Raw genomic sequence first — 19,528 nt, 5'->3', positions numbered from 1 at the left:
TAACTTTTTAGAAAACAAGACAGTTAATGTAAATTACCAGTACCGGTACTAGACCCGAGCTGTCCCAGGCCCTGTGGCGATGATGATAACCACTACACGTCATTTTTAATTCTGATGCACACTAAACACACCGTCGTCACACTAAACTTCTGGGTGAAAAACGAATCCCATAGAGCCCAGATAAATTTTTGAAATAAATAAAAGTAATAGATTCTGGAGACAACAACAATCTTTAACCAATGACAGTTTCGAAGCAATTGATCTAGTAGTTAAAAAGAAGGCGAGGAGAGACAATAAAAAAGATACCAACAACAACATTATGACAATAACAAAACGATCCATAGCTCCATTTCGTATCCAGCAATTGCAAGAAAGATCACATCTCCGAAATACTAATTGTGCGAAAACGTCATAATATGTAATAAAAAAGAATATGTTTGTAATTTCATTAACTCGTTTTAACCTTTACTCGGGAATCTGAACTGAAGGTCATCGAATTATCTTGAATGTCCCATTATGCACAAATACTAATTTCCGATTACAATGTTATTAGTATTGCGATGGTCGACATTCAGGCCAATTCATAAGATAGTCGTATATTCTTACACGAATGAGTCGTCCGCAATCGGTAGATCTTGACTAGTAAACATCAATTTGTTTTATGAAAAGAAAACCTGTAGCTTTGGCAGTCAGTTCCGATAGAAGAAAGCAGCGTGATTGCAATAAAATATGAGTATTTTCCTTGTTGTTTCGGCAAAGATGATATAAATGCCGAGTTCAATAGACTGAAAAACAAACGGGAATTTGCGGCTGGCGTGGAACAAATTTTCTGCAGTTTGCACACAAGACTGATCAAATGGCAGCGTCTCGGTGAAGTCTATTTTTGGTGATTGACTGAGCTATATATATTATATCAAAACGTTACACAAATTAATGTCACATTTAAGTATTCGTTCTCGGCCAATAGCATCATTTATAATATATATATATATATAATAATATAAAACAGCTGTTGTGTTTATATACACTTTTTTCGAATTTGCCTCGAGTCCTAGCCACACTTTTTCACCCCCTTGTGTTTCCGTCACGATTTTCCTTCGAACTTTCTACAAAGTCGGTGCTCAGCGCAGCACAGACTTACTATACCGGTTTTGACAGTCGACTTTTGTGTATGCCATGTATTTGAGGATTGATCTCTGGTCATATTATGCGTGCAGGATGTGGCCATGGCAACTAAAGAGCAGTTAAATCAATTTCGCACGTTCTGTATTGGTGAAAAAATAAATTACTGATTATTGTATAAATGTCAAAATTCAGTACATTATAACTTTATTCATATCAAATAGCAAGGATTATGTATATTGCGCAGCAGAAAGGCTCATTTGCTTATCATAGGCAACGTAGACAACAACGTAGCCTTCCATTATTTGACCCAAGTCAGCTAAATCATCCATTACACAGAGGCTATGAGGAAGTTTTGTACAATCGAGTGGATTTTCAGTCTTCCTGAACTCTGTTGAATTTGCAAATATTTGCTATACATAAACGATGTTACGAGTACAACAACGGTAGAAACACTGACAATATATATTTAAAACTTACATCTACGTCAATTAACGTTGAAACGTCAACTTTAATGAATATTGTTAATTTTTATAATAATAAAAAAACCGTGTACTTTTGGTGATGTATATCTTACATGATTTCCATGTTTTCTATTAGTTATAAATTTGCTCACATATTTTTTTCTTGTAACAAAAGAATATAAATATATACTTAAAAAATACGATATGTCACAGTGTCGCCACAAAATGAATACATATTGGGAAAAACATTCTCAAAATGGCGATGTCACTGAGATGCTGTTAGATTCAAAAGGTGCTGAAATAAGTGATATTGAGATAAAAGAAATTATGAATTATTTGCCTGATTATAAGGAAAAAGATGTTCTTGAACTTGGAGCTGGAATCGGGTAAGACATTATTTTCATGATTATTACGCACGGAGCGAAAAGGGTAAAAAACCGTTTAAATATACGAAAAAAAACAGTGACCCTCGCTCAATATCCACATTAATTTGCATAACACAAAACTATATAACAATTGAGGAAAAACCCATAGGCCTGTGGTAGTACGAACCGCCATTCGTAAACAAAAAGTGCATCCTCAACTTGCACACAATTATCACTGTCAGAATTTAAACCTACGAACAGCGTTCATGATTGAGAACTGGGGAGAGAGTGTTGACGCTGTTTGTCTAATCCCCTATTTTTACTTTTGTCATTTTTATTTGTAGAAAATTGTGTAATGAACTTTTTATCAGAAGCGGTGCCCGGAATAACCTGGTCAGTAAACAAGGCCTTCGAGTTTTAGGCCCCAGATGATGACACAACCTTATTTTTAAGCAATTTGTCTTTGCTTCTAAAGGCAAGATTTTAAGAAGATCACCTGCTAGACTTCTGCTAAATGATAGTATATATTAGTAGTATAGTATGCCGTGTTTATAGTGTTTTTACGGCTCTCATGGCGGACCATTGGGATTGATATCTCCCAGTTAAACGATGGGCGTGTTTCCCCGAAAATAAGACTGGGTCTTATTTCAATTTTCTTCCGAAAAATAACACTAGGGCTAATATTCGGGGGGATGTTTTATATTTTCATTTATTAAATATAAAATTACGAAGTAAAGAATTTCGATATTTTCAAATGTACGAAATATGAAAACCGATATCCATTTACTTATAAATAACACGTTTTTATTCAAAATAACTGCAAAACATAGATTATTTATCAATCATTTAAAACGTCCAGGAAAGATTTCTTGCTATCGACTAGGTCAAAAAAAAATTAGCGTTATTGACTAGGTCATATTTTAAGGTGTGGGCTTATATTGAAATAATTTTCAAATTTTAGACTATGTCTTAGGGGTGGGTTTCGTGGAAACACGGTATGAATAAATTGTGATAGATACACGTGATTAATTTTACAGGCGATACACGACAAAATTGGCAGAAAAAGCAAAATCTGTCATTGCTGTCGACTTCATGAGGAATTTTATCGACAAAAATAAGGAAACAAACGGTCATAACAAGAATATTCAATTTGTGTGCAAAAATGTTCTTGAGCTAGAGTTAGAAACTAACAGGTAATCTGTGAGTTGCAAAAATGGGCTTTTGATGGCCAAAAATTTTTCGGTGTAAAGTAACGTTCTTCTTCTAACGAAAATTGATTTTTGGTGCTATTTTTCTGTGAAGAATGTAGTGAATTAGAAAGAATGCTCAGTTCAAAAAAAGCAAAATTATAATGCGAATACTGATCGTGATCGTATCAATTAAATGACATTCTACTTCGTCTTGGCCTTCGTTGTTAACAAATTCCTAATGTTATATTATCCAATTCAGCCATTTAATTATTAAATTAATATTTTTTCAGCTTGGATTTGATATTTTCCAACTGGTTATTGATGTATCTTGATGACCATGAAGTCAGCATACTTTTCCATAATATGTTAAAATGGCTGAGGCCTACTGGACGTTTATTTTACCGTGAATCTTGCTATAAACAGTCAGGTCAGTTTGAAATATATTTTATGAATAAGGACCCATGTCCTGTTTGAAAATTTAACTATACCATATCATTCATTCTTCGTTGTCATTGAGGCATATCCTGTTTACAGATGTCGCTGTTGAGCCATCTAATACGTCATAATCACTGTGGCATCTCGTGGTTTATTTCGAATTTGATGTTGAGCTTACTTTGTATGATTGACTTCAATAAGTAAATGTCCTATATTCCATAGTTATCATGGCATCCTGTATTTTATTTTGAAACTTTGTTGTTCTTTTTCGTATGATTGAGTCTAATGAAGTGAATGTTTAGGTAATATTTCATAGTCATTGTGGCATTTGCAGTTTATTGGACACGTTTAGTGGACGTAACGATCGTTTCAATATTATGTTGTTATTGTTATTATTTGCCTCCATCATTTAAAATATTCATTTTAAATATTTCTGTTAGCTCTGTGAGATTTGTTTTTGTTTGCTATGACGTCATTAAACGTTCTGCGGACCTCGGACGCCATTTTGTGTCCTGCTGTACTGCTTCGCTTGGTGTGAATATATTTGTAGACTGTGATCTGACGGTACGGTAAACCGTACTGTACTGCGAACAGACGTGTCCATATATTTGGGCGTAGCTCTCTTGTTTCTTGTGCGATAGTCTTCGTTCATCAACAATCTAATATTTATCATTGTCAGCAATGTGTTCCTTTTGTATGTAAGTTCCATCGTGTATTTTTGGCAGAAAGAACTTTTATATTCAGGTAACCTACTTCGGCAATTTAATCCTACAATATACCGTACACCCGACGAATATGCAAAAATTACTAGTGAAATCGTTCATACAAATAAGGATGGAAGACAAATCAGTTTTGAATTGGTCGTGACAGGTTCAATCAAAACGTACATTCAGGTGATAGCAAATAATATTATATGACAAACGTTTTTCTTAATTTTTGTTGAGAAGTCTGTAAGACTTATAGGCCGCCACAAAAGGTGGGTAACACTTTATCTTGTATATATACTTGCTGGTGAACAGGATTCTAAAACCAAACTCATTCGAGTTTAGTAAACACTACTTTTAAGTTTACACAACCCCGCGTTGAGCCTAGAGAGCTAAATTAATATCCGATATCCTAAACATTCAATTGTAACGTGGTTAGACCGACCCACCACAATGTTCAAAGTAAGACAATATAGCATGTTATGCTTCAGTTTGTACTGATTGCAAAATTCAAAAATGTTACTGTTGCCTCGCTGTACCAGCCAGCATTACGGCGGAAAAATTAATTAATTAATAAAAATTAATTATGACATTGGTGATAATTTAATTACGTACTTCAAACAAATATTCATTTCTATTACCTTTAATATACAGGATAGTTAACCAAAAATGACCAAAAAGTTAATTAATGCTTTATTGGACACGAAATGGACCTATAAATCGTTTGTTATATATAATGTTGTTGTGAAATAATCGCCTTACTCTTTAACTACACGAATAATTGATTTGAAATTTTCAGTGGTTAAAGCTTGTTGTTGTTTGTTGATGGCTATTATTATTTATTTTAAAAATTTCTGTGGGCTCCCTAGGACTCGTTTTTCAATTCGAAGTGTGTGTGATGACGTCATCAAAATTAAGAATTGCTCACCGTCCCGAGCTTTCGTGATCACATTTCAGCGATCTGGTGGTCAGATTACCGACACTGTGAAAGATTTGATACTACTGCGTACTGGCTTTCGTGTCCGTATATTTGAGCATTGTTCTCTTGTTTAGATGAAGAATAATTCAAACCAAATATTTTGGTTGTTGAAGTCGACTGAACGCGACAATGGAGCTCCAGCAGATCACGGAATAAAAGTAGAAAACGAATGAAATGCTTTTGTTGTTTTATTGCCAATTCTTCAGTTTATTTTTTCCTACTATCAAAGTGTTTCCCAATCGCATTTTAATTTCTAATCTAGGTCAGGATTTCCCGAATTTCATGTTTATTGGTATCGCTTAGACAACTTTCAGTTGCTGGTGTATAACCTCAAGAATTGCTCATGATTTCGACTGCTAAGTTCAACTTTTTTTCTATTGCTAGGCAACCTATCATTTCTACATTTCTTAAGAACTTTAAAAATAATTATTTTGATTCAATATGAAAATCTGCGTGATTCGTAATAATCAAAGCACACAAAGTTATTGATATGAATGCAATCCACGCTTATACAAAAGCGACAGCCAATCATATGTAATAATCATATGTTTTTATCATATGTAATAATCATATGTTTTTTAGCAACAAGCCAACAAATATCATGTTTAGGTGGTATCAGCTATTATCTGTGTATTGGCGGTATTTGCTTCCGAGATTTCGTAACTTCGAGCGATCAATCAGCTGTTTTGTTTTGCGTTCTGTGATTGGACTAAATAAGTCACGTGAACTGCGAAAGTAGATTTGGTAGTTACTGTAGTTGTAGCAAAAGCTGAGGTGAAAATATCTTTCCAAGGAGTTCCTAAACTCAAGTATTCATATTATTAACATTAGGGGCTGCAAATATTTTAAGGTAGATTGTAAATTATGGAACAAATATCCCTAAAGTTGATGTAAAGTACTCCTTGAAAAGTCGGAATGCAACACTGGGGGTACGTGTGCCCCAGTTTGAGAACCCCTGAGGTTCACACCAGAAATGTGTTTTGTTCTGACAAGATACGGTTATTAAGTTAATTATCTAGCCCACTAGTATGAGATCTAATTATCTTATAAATTTTTTGCATATTGTCTTTTTTATTTTATTTACCTCATTCTGTAGAGCCATTTTTGTAAATATGACGAAATGAAAATGCAAAAATTAAACATTAAATTTGATATTGTTTTATCATAAATGAATATTGAAGATCCGCCAAACAGCCAGAATTTTCATATGATGTTATGATAACATTCTAGCAAGGGTGGGCAAGGTTTTCGGTTCGAGGGCCAAAATTTATGCCCGCCTAAACTGACGGGCCATGTAGGTGTGACATAAAAAATTACATTTTATGAACAATATTTACAGTGTTACAAAAGCAAAAATGGAAAACAATATGCCTCGTGTCAAAACCAAATTTAATCGCAATCCCAACAAACTCCTTGAGCTATTCTTATCTAAAACATCCAAATTTGGTTTTAGTTTGGTTGTGGTAGCATCAGGCGGACCAGATTGAATTACCCAACGGGCTGAATTTGGCCCGCGGGCCGTAGTTTGCCCATACCAGGCACTCTAGCTTATTAGATTGGCATTGCATATATTACATGGACGTACACTTATATGAACGTATAGCATTTAGCAACGATGATATCGTGCATTCTATGTTTCTAATTTATCATTTTACTGAAAACACGTTGGCAAAGAATAAAGTGATGACTAAAGTCCGCTGATAACAATTATGCAATATAGTAGAAAATATTACAACACCAATGCAAGTTGTGTAATAGGTAGTTGTATTATAGAACGTGGAAAATTACTGGTAGGGACACGAGGTGAACGCGTGATATATGGTATAATATTCCGTAAACACAGCAACGGTTCACGAAAAGACAAGAAAGTAATAATTGATATCTACCCAGAATATTTATTGCGCCTCAGTCAAAACAAACAGAGACATCCAATGAAAGGTCTAACGAATACTTATCTGTATTATTACTACGAAATTGTGTGATGAAGTTGTACAGCTCCACTCTGCAAAATCACCATAAATATGCAATGCATCAGCAATTGTGGCGAATGTATCTTTCATTTGCTTTTGGAGTTTCTATTCATTTTCAGTCAGTATGGCTAATTTGGATGACAGCTTATTAAGATGCGAAAAATACAATTGTCCTAAAATCTGATTGTCCTGACTGTATTAAGAATACACGAGTATTTTTGTTGTTCTGTCAACAAATTTATGCTGTTTTTCAAACTTCAAACAAATTTTTCATGTCCAATAGTGGTGACCGATCACAAGATTTCAATCGATAATATGTCGCAAACAACATTGCATGACATCATGAAATTTCTTTTTTAATTTTACTCAAGAGTAAAAGTATTTGAGAAAGTGTGGTAATATCGGTTCTAGTTTTTTCCATTTTGATGGTAAACTGCGAATAACTATCCATTAAATATATACTTGGAAAGTTTGTCGTGAAAAGCCATCCAATACTAAACATTGCAATTACTACAAGACTTGAAATCAAATTATCTAGTTAGAAATAGCTTTCCAAGCTAGGCATGGACTAACAATACTTTGATGTGTGTTTTAATAGACGACTCATATTCGATATTGTAATTTATGGCCGTGTCATAAAAAATATATATAATATTTTTATGAAATGTGTCTAGGAATTCAAAAATATTTTATAGTATAACAAAATAAGCAATTACCTTACCGTCAGGAACAACCAATAATGATCCAGATACAAAAAGCGTATTTGCTATATTAGATTCAGTTTCGTCTAAAATATGGTAATTATTTTGAAATCCACAACAAAGCCAATAAATACATTTATAGTGCTCCTTTCCTTCCATCTAAGGTTTAAGTGCAAATATTGGAACCAATTAATTGATCATTGTATTGTGATATTTCAAAAGATATATTCGTCATTGCCAATGCAAAAGTCCATAACTCGATAATTTTTTATGCTATGGCATAATTAGTGTAGTCTATAATCAATTAATGCTTGTGTCACAAAGTGACACTTTGCTCTTTAGTAAACTATATGCTGAGTGACGTCAAATCACTTGCCTCGGAGTGGCGTGACTTTTGATGTTGCATCAACTTTCCATTGCCACGTGGCATTGGAAGGGCGCCAAAACTAACTAAAGTTGCAATCAACACAATAATTTCGTGTTGCATTTTTAGTAGCATACATAGCTACTGTACGAAATGTAGCATTCGAGATGAAAAACAATTTTGAATGAATATTTTATCAAGGTGTAAACTAGAGATGTACCGATATCATACCGATACCGACGAAAAGGAGCTAATACCGATATTTAAATTGCTTATATTCCGATAGTATGCAATTTAATCAATGTATGTACCATGTTCTGAATGTACCGAGCAGTCGGAATAAAATATTTGTCTGCAAACAGTACGCAACGCGAGCATTTTTTCAACTAGGAAAACATATATCTCAGAGCAAGCGGACGCGCGAAACTTCAAATCCGTATTTGTGACTCAACTGCGCGAATGGTGTGTCGCTAGACTCCCTACGAAGTGTTCATTAAAATACTACTCGAATTAATTGCATAGTATATATTTTGAATTTGCATTAATTCGGAAATATCGGTCTATTTTATCAGATACCGATACCCATACAATTATAGATGCCGACAAAGTGACCAATACCGATACCGATACCGATAATACCAGTATTCAGTGTTATACGTGTCCGAACGTATCGACCTGATTCTCCTAAGTATTTTATGAGGTATTTAACGAATTACGTGTTCGTAAAAATTCTGCGGTGGTCGTCCACGCATTACAAAGGCTCTCTCGTTTTGTGCAGTAATGTCGTGGCATGGAAAAGTACCAGAATGATTTGAGATCGAGAGCTATCTACATTTTGGAACCTCGTTTGAGATGAGTAGGTAGGTACTCATTTCAAGGAGAGCAAATATATGTTGAGCAAGATATGTTTAGATACTGCATAGTTGATAAAGTATGACAACACGTTAGAAGGATGACTCACGTTTTTTTTCTACTCGTCTTGAGTATATAAGGACCGTTGGTAATCAAACAAAGTTAGTGATGAGAGACTATCCTTAAACCAATTGGCAGAGTCATGTCTGGTACGACTCGAATTTCCGTGTAAATTACTCACGACATAGAGCTAATTTTTCACTAATATATTGCTTTTATAAAGAAATGTGAGTACAGTAAGCCAGAACATCACACTATACAACTCATTTTCATTTGTCCGAAGAGAATAACATAACCCGGAAGCGTCAAAGCGGAAATAATAAATGATTCATTTCATCACACTATCGTTCTGAGCATACTGCGTGAGCGCATTGATGCATAGCAACAATAGTAGAATTTGCATTTTTAATCACCTGTACATTTGTATTGTTGTGGTGTACTGTAGCCGCGTACGAATACACTTTAAAGTCTCTGAAGCAGAGTGTCACTTTAAAGCTATAACCCTATGGGCGCGAACGCTGGCTTTGTTATTAAATTTTCATAGCGTCACGACTAATGACTCAGCTAAAACCGAAACGCCTCATGGGGATGACTAAAGTTCTGGGATTTTCTACGTCGCAGACGAAAGGAATAGGCACAATAACACATTTATCATGTTTCACTTTTATACTTAGAATAATTATTGTTTGAAGGTAAAATAGCTAGAGGTGTTAGAATCACGATGAATTTCTGTAATTACAATGATGCAATATTACACGAGTTAAGTACCGCCTTCAACTTAAACGTACAAGACCAATTGGATTCAGTTTTAGATATGTCATTATGAGTACAGTGTGTAACGATATATTACATACAGCGTAGAAACAGACTTCATGTATACATAGCGCACATAGGAAATAATTTAAAAAAAAACTTAATTTATCGGATAAAATTTTGTTCCAATTACATACCAGCAATGTGTCAAATTTCCGCAGATTCTAAAAGATTGAAAACAAGTCTGTCGCGTTAAAGAGGTTTTGTTATTGTCCAATAGTCGTCTAGATTTTAGAAAATGAATAACAGCATCAGTAAGTAAGCAGTTATCTTCCCACAAACAGAAATTACGGTATATTTGTTAGCCTCCAACGTAGAAAACTGTCAGAATACGATACGCAAATGTTAAATTTTACACATCAACGTCATTGTTAGTATGCAGAACCCCAGTGTTTGACAATGACATAGCGCAGTCCTGCAGTGTCTCATAGTAGAGAGAAATCGATTTATTACGCTCAACAATCGCTGTGTATTATTCGAGTGTCGATAGATTGATTCCAGGTTAACAATATCAGATCAACAGGACAAAGGCAAATGGAAGTTGCCAGTTACAGAAGAAATTGTGACAGTTTCCAAAAAATATCGATAGAGAATGTGGCATGTACTTTTATCAACATTGACATGCCATAGGGCACAGTAAAGACATTTTTAAACGAAGTTTGTATATGTAGCCCGCTATTAACACTCGACCCCACGAAATAAATGGATCATAATTATGATAACCTTATAAACAGCGAAGCTTGTCGTGCTTGGTATTATTCCCTCAAGGTATAAACACTTTTAATCAAGCTAGCGCAATTAAATAATCCATTTCCATAGCGGCGCATTTCAATTTTTTGATGTCGAAGTCTAACTTTCTAACGTTGTATAATATATTCCTTTTTTCTACATTTAGACTGCATCCCTTTCTTTTTTGTTTTGGAGTGGTAGTGTGGCACATGCTCCCAAAGAGCAAACGAAAGAAGTGCCAAAGTCGTAGCTTTACTCGTACTCGAGAAGCATTTTATAACGTGTAGCTATTCTTGGAAAAATTCCGTGGAAAATTATTAGCATGGCAACTACTCAAGTAACAACAACAACAAATGGAGTGCATTCTGAAACAAACGGAGGTGAGATGAAATTTGCTGGAGTCACCTAAATTTTAAACGTCTTTTGTGAACGTTGAAATCTTTATTGGTTTTTGCTTTTGAGACACAAAGCAGTCTTTAGCGTCTGATAGGCATATAGTTTTGTTTTTGCAGAAAATACTTCAAAATTACGCTAAAATGTGCATTTTTGGTACGTTGTATTGGTTTTTGAATGATAGTCATTGTCAAATGTAGTTCGATAAATATTGATTGGTTTGTACTGGTATTCAAGAAATTCAATGAACCGTTTAGGTTATTGATTGCTGTATTACCTTATCTGAAGATATTTTTCCAGGTAAAATTGTAAAATAAATGAATGTTCGTCGGTGCCGAAAAAATATCTGCGTAACTGCGAATTATGACGATTCCACTATAGCACAATTCCAATCTTTCGGAAATGTAGATTGGAAAATTCATTTTCACATTCGTTTCTCCACCAGTTTATTCGTCAGAGTTCTTTAATATTCCAGCGAGACATAATGTGTATTTGCATCAGTAATACATTCGATACAAGTATATTAAACTTTTTTATCTTATATTTCATTCTCTTTCCGTATAGAAACGCGGACGCAGATGACAAAATTCTGGAAACAACATTCACAAAATGGTGACGTCACAGAGATGATGTTAGACACGCAAGCAGCAGAAATAAGTGATATTGAAATCGATGAAATAATCAAGTATTTACCGGATTACGAAGGGAAAGATGTACTAGAACTCGGAGCCGGAATTGGGTATGATTATAGTTTGTGGGGTGATTAATACTTTTTTTCGCTTAGAGTGGGTTCTGACAGTCAGAGAAACTTAAGTAACTGGCTAAGTAATCCCATACCCGACATGAACTGGTAACCGGACGAGAGGCCGTAGTTCGCCATATGATTGAGCCGTCTTGGCGGCCTTCCTCTCCCCCGGATAAATATGTAAATCCTATTCCCCTTTTTGCGGACTATAATGCGCACTTTGAATCTCTTTTCTCCTCAAAAATTGATCCTGAGCCTTATAAGCTGGTGCCCTCAAATTAAGGATCAGATACTTCTTTATTGACCACACTCACAACCGGTACCGGCTTTAAATCCGTTTCGTCTTATAGCCCGATGTGTCGTATGTATGGATAAAGAGGTTGCAGGAGGTTATATTTTTGATTTGACAAGGTTAATACGAATTTCATTGCAGACGATTTACATCAATATTGTCGAAAAAAGTCAAATCAGTAGTCGCCGTTGATTTCATGGATAACTTTGTTAAGAAGAATCAAGAAGTGAACGGCCACAACAAAAACGTTACATTTTTGTGCAAAAATGTTTTAGAACTTGAATTTGAAGAAAACAGGTATGGTATTGAAGACGTTTGCTATATACAAAACATGTTTGAACATATGTGTAACTTGTTCAGATGCCATATAACGGGACCTTATGTAGATGCAACACAGAGCACTCGGGGCATCGTCTTTCGAACACCAAATTAAAGCCTTCAAATTTTCGGGACCTTTCATAAGTAGAATTCGCTTGAGGGATAACGCAACGTAATATCTAAAATAGTTTAAACAAATGAATCCTATTTCAGATTTAATATTTATTCTTTACAGCTTGGATTTGATATTTTCGAACTGGTTGTTGATGTATCTCGGTGACAATGACATCAGAATACTTATTGATAAAATGTTAAAATGGTTGAAACCTACTGGACGACTATTTTTCCGTGAATCTTGTTACCAACAATCAGGTTGGCACATGCAATTTATTTTTTTGGCAGACACTTAATTTATCAAGAAAAATAACGAATGAGTTGCTGATTTGAGGCTAATCAATGAGAACAGGGTCGGAAACAGTCCGATTCGCCAGCTTTCAAATTGGTCTGAATCTTGCATTAAACAAGGAGAACTAGAATTTGTAATATTACAGTAAAGTACTACGAAAATCCTTTCGCTTGGGTGCGTTCAAATATGATTCCAATGATTCCGCTTACATCCTAAGTCCTGAACTGAAATTACAACAAACTTTACCATACGTGAATTCCGTAGATACAATACAAATACTAATTTTTTTACCAGCGATTCGTCTCATATCCGATCTAGAAAATCATCATGCAACTCATTTCGGAATGTCCACTGACGGTTGTTGTATCTTATCTACTGACCATTATACACTCACAGGTAACAAAGAACGGTCATTCAATCCTACGATCTACCGCAGTCCAAATGAATACACCAATCTCGTCAGTTCCGTAACGAATAAGAGCAAAAATGGAAAAGCTTACGGATTTGATCTGGTTACGTCAAAATCGGTTGAGACTTATATCATGGTACTTTTTTTTTTTTTTTTTTTATATCTGGCAGGTTTATAAGCAAATTACATGATACCGAAGCAAAATATTTTGATGAATACCTTGTACCACGCTTGAGCGATTTACCTTGCTTTTATTTGTACATTTTGGGCTCTGCTTTTTTAGTATATTGAAAGAAAACAATGGTAACTTTTGTGCTCACCGTTTAGCAACCCTTTTCGAATATGGCTTGTAGTCGTACCTAGAATTACAGTATGAAAGTAAGACTTCAGCATACGGTTCCATTACATTTGAACCCACGCACATTTGAACCCATGACAATTGCACCTGTATGCTATTGCACCTATGGAATTTTTTTTGTTTCACGGATAGTTAAACCCATACTAACCCTAACCCATGGGTTTTAGCACCCGCATATAGATTGAACCCGTGGATATACGCATGGGTTTAAATGTACATGGGTTCAAATGTACGGTCACCTCAGCATACTGGTAGAACATTAGGCTAGAAATGTACTTTTTAATTACTATTAGATGAAAAATAACCACAACCAAATCTGCTGGCTGATGGAACCGGCCGAACGGGACTCAGCGGAATATCATGGATATGAAACGTTCCAAATATTCCTTGATCAGAAGCAATACAGTTTGAATGGAATTTTGCGTTATGAAGAAATATTTGGACGAGACTATATCAGTACAGGAGGACACTCGACTACCCAGGTTTGTGTAAATATCATTTTAGGGAATCGTTTCGTGAGTCTGCTGGGATTAATAAACTTCGCACGAGGAAGACTAGATGATTAATTAAAATACTGTTGTTCATACAGGAATTCTGTGGCTCATTGGGACTGACGAAAGGCCAGAAGGTGTTGGATGTGGGATGCGGAATCGGAGGGAGTGCTTTCCACATGGGCAGGGTAAAATTGTTTACTCAGATGCTTTATTTACAGAAATTATTACCTCGCTCCAAAGAGGCTTTTCTAGCCATCGGTAGGTGACGTATATTTGTGTTGGAATTTACTACCAGCGAGTCGCTCTCTGTTCGCGTCCTTTCGCTTTCTGTTCGTGTAAACCTGGATCAAGTTTCATATCACATAGGTGCCGACACGATTTCTTGAAAGTCCTTGTGACTCCTGGCGTGTGTGTACCAGGTTGGGGTTAGGGCATAATTTTATTCCGATTTTCATCATTCCAGTTCTATTACGATTTACGAGTTTGGGCACTGTATGTGCTAGTCAAGTGAATATACCCCCTGACCATCGGGTTTCTTCCCTTCACACAACTTGATGTAAAGTAGGCGAACAAAATCAATTACCTCCATATTGGTACACACACTTCTGGAGCGCCCAAAAGTTTGCTGTTACAGTTTATTCAAAGACAATTAAGCATTTATAGCAAAAACACGAGTATTGTGCTATCAACTAAAAGCTTACATATTTTCTTACAGGAATTTGGGGCTGAAGTCATTGGCATCGATTTATCATCGAACATGATCGGAATCGCGATTGAACGTCAGAGGGAATATCAAATTCCAAAAGTATGTGTAATGGTGTTTTCTGTTACAAATATTTTATATTTTATTCTTGAATAATGTAATAATCATTGTATTATTATTAAGGTATACTTCGAAGTGGCAGATGCGACTAAGATACAATATCCTGAAGACGCATTCGATGTGATATACAGTCGCGATACAATTCTGCATATCAAGCACAAAGATCAACTGTTCGCGAATTTTTATGTAAGTACATTTTTTTCTACGGAGTTTAACCAAGCTTCTCGCTCCGAACAGGACCCTGTCCAAGCGATACAATATATATATATATAAGTAATAAGCTACTATTTTGTAAGGGCTGAAATCTTGCCGGTCCGGCATTGCCTACCGAATTTATTACACTTAGTGCATTAAGTACTATTAGGTCCCGATAACGAGAGGGCCTCTATTATAATTTATTTATAAAAGTATCTATGCCAAAATGGCGTGGTTGGTAGCGCTTATGTACAAGCTACCCATCCTTCCTGCCCCATATTTTTATTGTACCAACGTCGTCGGATGTGTATTTTGCGGTAAAACAGCTGGAGATAACAATATAGGCCGTATAAACAATTACGCAATGTTTGCTTTTCCTGTAATATGGAGCGGCGTTGTTAAATGTTATGTAACATCTGTAAACAGAATATACAAAAAGATTACGAGGCTAATTTGTCACCAGCTTGATACAAACCGCATTGTTAGTATTGTACTTCACAATTATCGACGATTGTGGCAAGGCGGCCATTTTACGTTTAGATATTATGATCGACAAATATCGCATGCTCGCCCATTCGCCGCTATCTCACATTTTTGGATGAACGAAATTTGGTAAAATTGATTCAATAGGCGCCATTTAATCTTTCCTATTTGTTTGCACTAGTCTTCAAAATTGGTTCAGTAGTTATTTGGTGTCCTATTTTCTTGTTTTGCCACGTGTACGACGTACGTTGTCAAAGATTATCAGTTTTTATCTATAATTAAATATGTGCGGTTACTGACTAAATGTCGTTGCAGAATTGTTCGCGTTACGGCTTCGTCGGTCATTTAATTCTAGCGATTATGAGTGACCATCATTCTTGTTGGCTATTTTGAGGCCAATTCTTGCTATCAAATTAGACTGTCTCATTAGCTTCCTATCTTCTATAATCTATAGGATTGAACTGAATACTATTTATCTCGTTATAAATTCAAATTAACAATTTTTCAGCCCACCTAAAATGGTATACGGTTTCTCTAATGCTTTAAAATCTATCTCAATTTTTCGTATGCAAAATTCTTGTATTCTGTGGGACGAACTGTCAGGTTCGAGTCCTGGATCCACACGTTAAAATTATATAAAATGATGGGTGAACTTATCGTTTGTTTGATTACAAATGAGTCTGCGCATTTTTAAATACCTGATGATTTCAGAATCGGATCGAATATTTTTTCAAAATGAATCTTGATATTAATTGTATGTGAATATTTATTGTGATGGGTTCTCCAGGCACATGAATTCCTAAAAATATGGAATCCATCACTAAGGTAGTTGGCTGAGCGTTTACACACAATGAAAACACGGTTCACCAATAACTCAACTATGGAAGAAAAGAGTCATATGTCAGAATTGCATTTTAAAAATATGGCGTCAAGAAAAAAATTTGAGGGATTCATTCGACCTCCGGCGGACGAATACAAAAACAAAATGGCGTCTGTTCTAATAATTTACTATTCGATTTGGTTCGAAATGCCCAGCCTCATTTAAGTATCTGAGTGTTTTAATACGCCTTATTCCAAGCGAGGGTGTGGACTATAGACACCTCTTATAATTGCGCCATCTCCATGCTTTAGACCTGTACATGAATTGTAATTTACAATTCAATCATGTCTTTCACAGAAATGGTTGAAACCAGGAGGCAAAGTATTGATAACTGATTATGTATGTGGCCCGCATGATAAACATTCTCAAGAATTCAAAGATTACGTTGCACAGCGAGGATATTTCTTACTGACGGTCGATCAATACGGCCAGGTACGTATGTCATGAACTTCTTCATTTTAATTGTCGTTTACATATTACTACTCAAAATATTTGATTTTTATAGGAACTTCAAAACGCTGGCTTCACGAATGTCAAAGCGGTTGATAAGACTGATATGTTTGTGTCCATTCTACAAAAAGAGTTGCAACTTTTCGACAGGAAAAAAGGCGATTTTGCAAAGGTAACATATTTATTCAATTTTAAATATCCAATCGTGAAAGAATAGTCTAAATAAGATTCAGCTTATATAATCCAATATTCCATAAATGTATCGTTATACCTGCATGTTCTACTATGATCAGTAGAGTAATGCTCTATATTTTGTGTTCGATGAGTAGTCACCATTAACCTATAAACTTTTCCACACACGTAAATTGTATTTTTAGAAATTTTCCGTTGAAGATTTTGACTCGATTAAAACTGGTTGGAACGATAAATTACGACGATGTGGTAAAGGAGATCAAAAGTGGGGGTTTTTCTACGCTGAAAAGGCATAACAAAAGGAAATTCTCCAATCAATCCAGCATTAATTCATATTTGGTGTTTAATTAGTTGCAATATCTTTATTTTATCATCTTTATTGTATAATTCATAACATAGCTAAATAGTAGGAAATATTTTGAGTATTTTTTTTAATTTGTAAATTTGTAAATAGCGTCTTGTTATAAATACCTTGCTAACTCATATTGAAATTATTTTTGGATTCCTAACTAGGCATATTTTAGACAAAATATGATGAATAATTTCACTTTTCAATTTCTCTCAAGACTTCAGTAATTGCCATCATACTTATTCAATAATTATTTATTTTCTTGTTTTCACTAACAAATCAAAATAGTAATGTGAGTTTTAATTTAAAAACACTTTTTTGCCAACCATACGTACTATATCATATTGTATATATGTGATTGTGAAAAAACTAATTACGCATACGGGAATTGCATGTTTAGAAGTTCTGGATTCATCTCTATACTTTGGTTAAGAGTGATTTCTCGCACACTGGCCTATATAATTAAAAACAAATTGGATACATATCGTTTTACAAGCTTGCTTAAAAATTTTATTTTGAAAACGGTCGGATTTTTCATTAATTCGACTTGTTGGATTAAATGGCATGAAAATACTATAACACTGACATTCTGTTAGGAAATTCGAGAAACTGAACCCTAATTTAACCAAACGGCTGACTTAACCTGAATACGCTCTATTCGGATGGGGTACAACCGACAAAGATGCATTGCAACGTGGTAGACTTTTCGTTTTCTTTGCGTCATAAATTTGTTGAATCTTACCGAATACTGGAGTTTTATTTAACAAATAAAATTTACTATAATTTTCTCTACATACTGTATGTAGTTTTTCTATATACGGGTTTATAGAAACGAAGACTTTTGATCATGTTATTTGGTAGAACACAGCATCATCAGAGAAAGCGATATGTTGTCGTCCAGACTAAAGTTTGTTCGGATGCTGTGGCGACGCGGAAAATTTACAATAGAGTTCCCGAGTTCTGGTTGAAAAAACGTTGGTTAGACACCTGGTTGTAAAAATATTTCCAGCTCCATATGAATCAAATTTCATTAAGAAATACCTGGGGCATACAAGCTTTCCTTTATAGATCATTCAGAACCCTTGGTGAAAGTTAAAATTTTAAAACTCCGATTCCGAAGAATTCGGAATTTTGACTTTTCCGAGAGTACTCCAGTGAAAATTTGTCTGACTTCCGATTCGACAGTCTTGGTCTAATCTACAGTTTTTGGCAATTTTGTTTTATTAGAATCAAATTCAAATAATGCTTGCCTGCGCCCAACACCACATAAAGTTTAACACTGAAGTATTTTGAATAAGTAAAACAAAGCTTTCAATTTTTTTTCAAAGACGATTTCTAGAAATTATTTCAAACTTACATATGCATTCTACTATACCAGGGGTCGGCAACCCATGGCACGCGTGCCAATTGTGGCACGCGAGAGAATTTCTCATGGCATGACAAGCGATTTGAGCCATATTCAGATATTTATTTTCGTAGTGCGACAAACATTCTACAATTGAATAAAAAATAACAAATGAACAAATCCATTGAAAAAACATGCAATATTCAACTGCAATCGACGAGAGGCTGAAATCTGTACCCAAAATCGGCGTAGATAAGTGTGTGCAGTCGATCATCCCCCTCCTTTCAAATTTTTGGAAAACTGAAAAAGTCGCAAATACCGCGTGCGATTGCTTTTTGCTAAAATTCCTGATTGTTTTTATCAGCGTGACGTGTTATTAAGGCCGTAAACACTTTTAGTTGGTGTTCATTCTCCCTGAATCACAACAATTATTTCACGACAACGATAATAATTACTTCATTTTTGCCCAGAATTGAAATTCGCTAAGAGTTTGTTACATTTGTTGTTACATTAACCAACGCAAAACTTAAATCGGTTTCGAAATCACGTGACCAGGTTTTGGGATTTGTATATGCACGCACTCAAGGGCGCGTAATTTATTGCGTTTTCAATTGTTATGTTTTCAATTCAAATATTGTTTTGGGAATA

General features: G+C 35.1%; 2 protein-coding genes across 2 annotated transcripts; both read left to right on the top strand.

Moving 5' to 3' along the window:
• The first annotated feature begins 1,784 nt into the window (after positions 1-1,784).
• LOC120334511 (uncharacterized) lies at positions 1,785-5,783 on the top strand. Its single transcript, XM_078120589.1, has 5 exons — positions 1,785-1,972; positions 2,989-3,144; positions 3,432-3,568; positions 4,321-4,469; positions 5,334-5,783. The coding sequence occupies exons 1-5, from the start codon at positions 1,791-1,793 to the stop codon at positions 5,430-5,432; spliced, it is 723 nt and encodes a 240-aa protein (XP_077976715.1). The 5' UTR covers positions 1,785-1,790; the 3' UTR covers positions 5,433-5,783.
• A 5,131-nt stretch (positions 5,784-10,914) lies between these two features.
• LOC120334118 (uncharacterized) lies at positions 10,915-18,329 on the top strand. Its single transcript, XM_039401572.2, has 12 exons — positions 10,915-11,128; positions 11,706-11,880; positions 12,320-12,475; positions 12,732-12,868; positions 13,299-13,447; positions 13,963-14,151; positions 14,259-14,348; positions 14,879-14,968; positions 15,050-15,172; positions 16,842-16,976; positions 17,050-17,166; positions 17,372-18,329. Exons 1-12 carry the CDS (start codon positions 11,071-11,073, stop codon positions 17,480-17,482), a joined length of 1,530 nt encoding a protein of 509 aa, XP_039257506.2. The 5' UTR covers positions 10,915-11,070; the 3' UTR covers positions 17,483-18,329.
• The last annotated feature ends 1,199 nt before the right edge of the window (positions 18,330-19,528 follow it).

Source organism: Styela clava, chromosome 15 (genome assembly GCF_964204865.1).
Source record: "Styela clava chromosome 15, kaStyClav1.hap1.2, whole genome shotgun sequence".
Classification (NCBI taxonomy): Eukaryota; Metazoa; Chordata; class Ascidiacea; order Stolidobranchia; family Styelidae; genus Styela; species Styela clava.
This window is presented reverse-complemented; position numbering and strand designations above follow the sequence as displayed.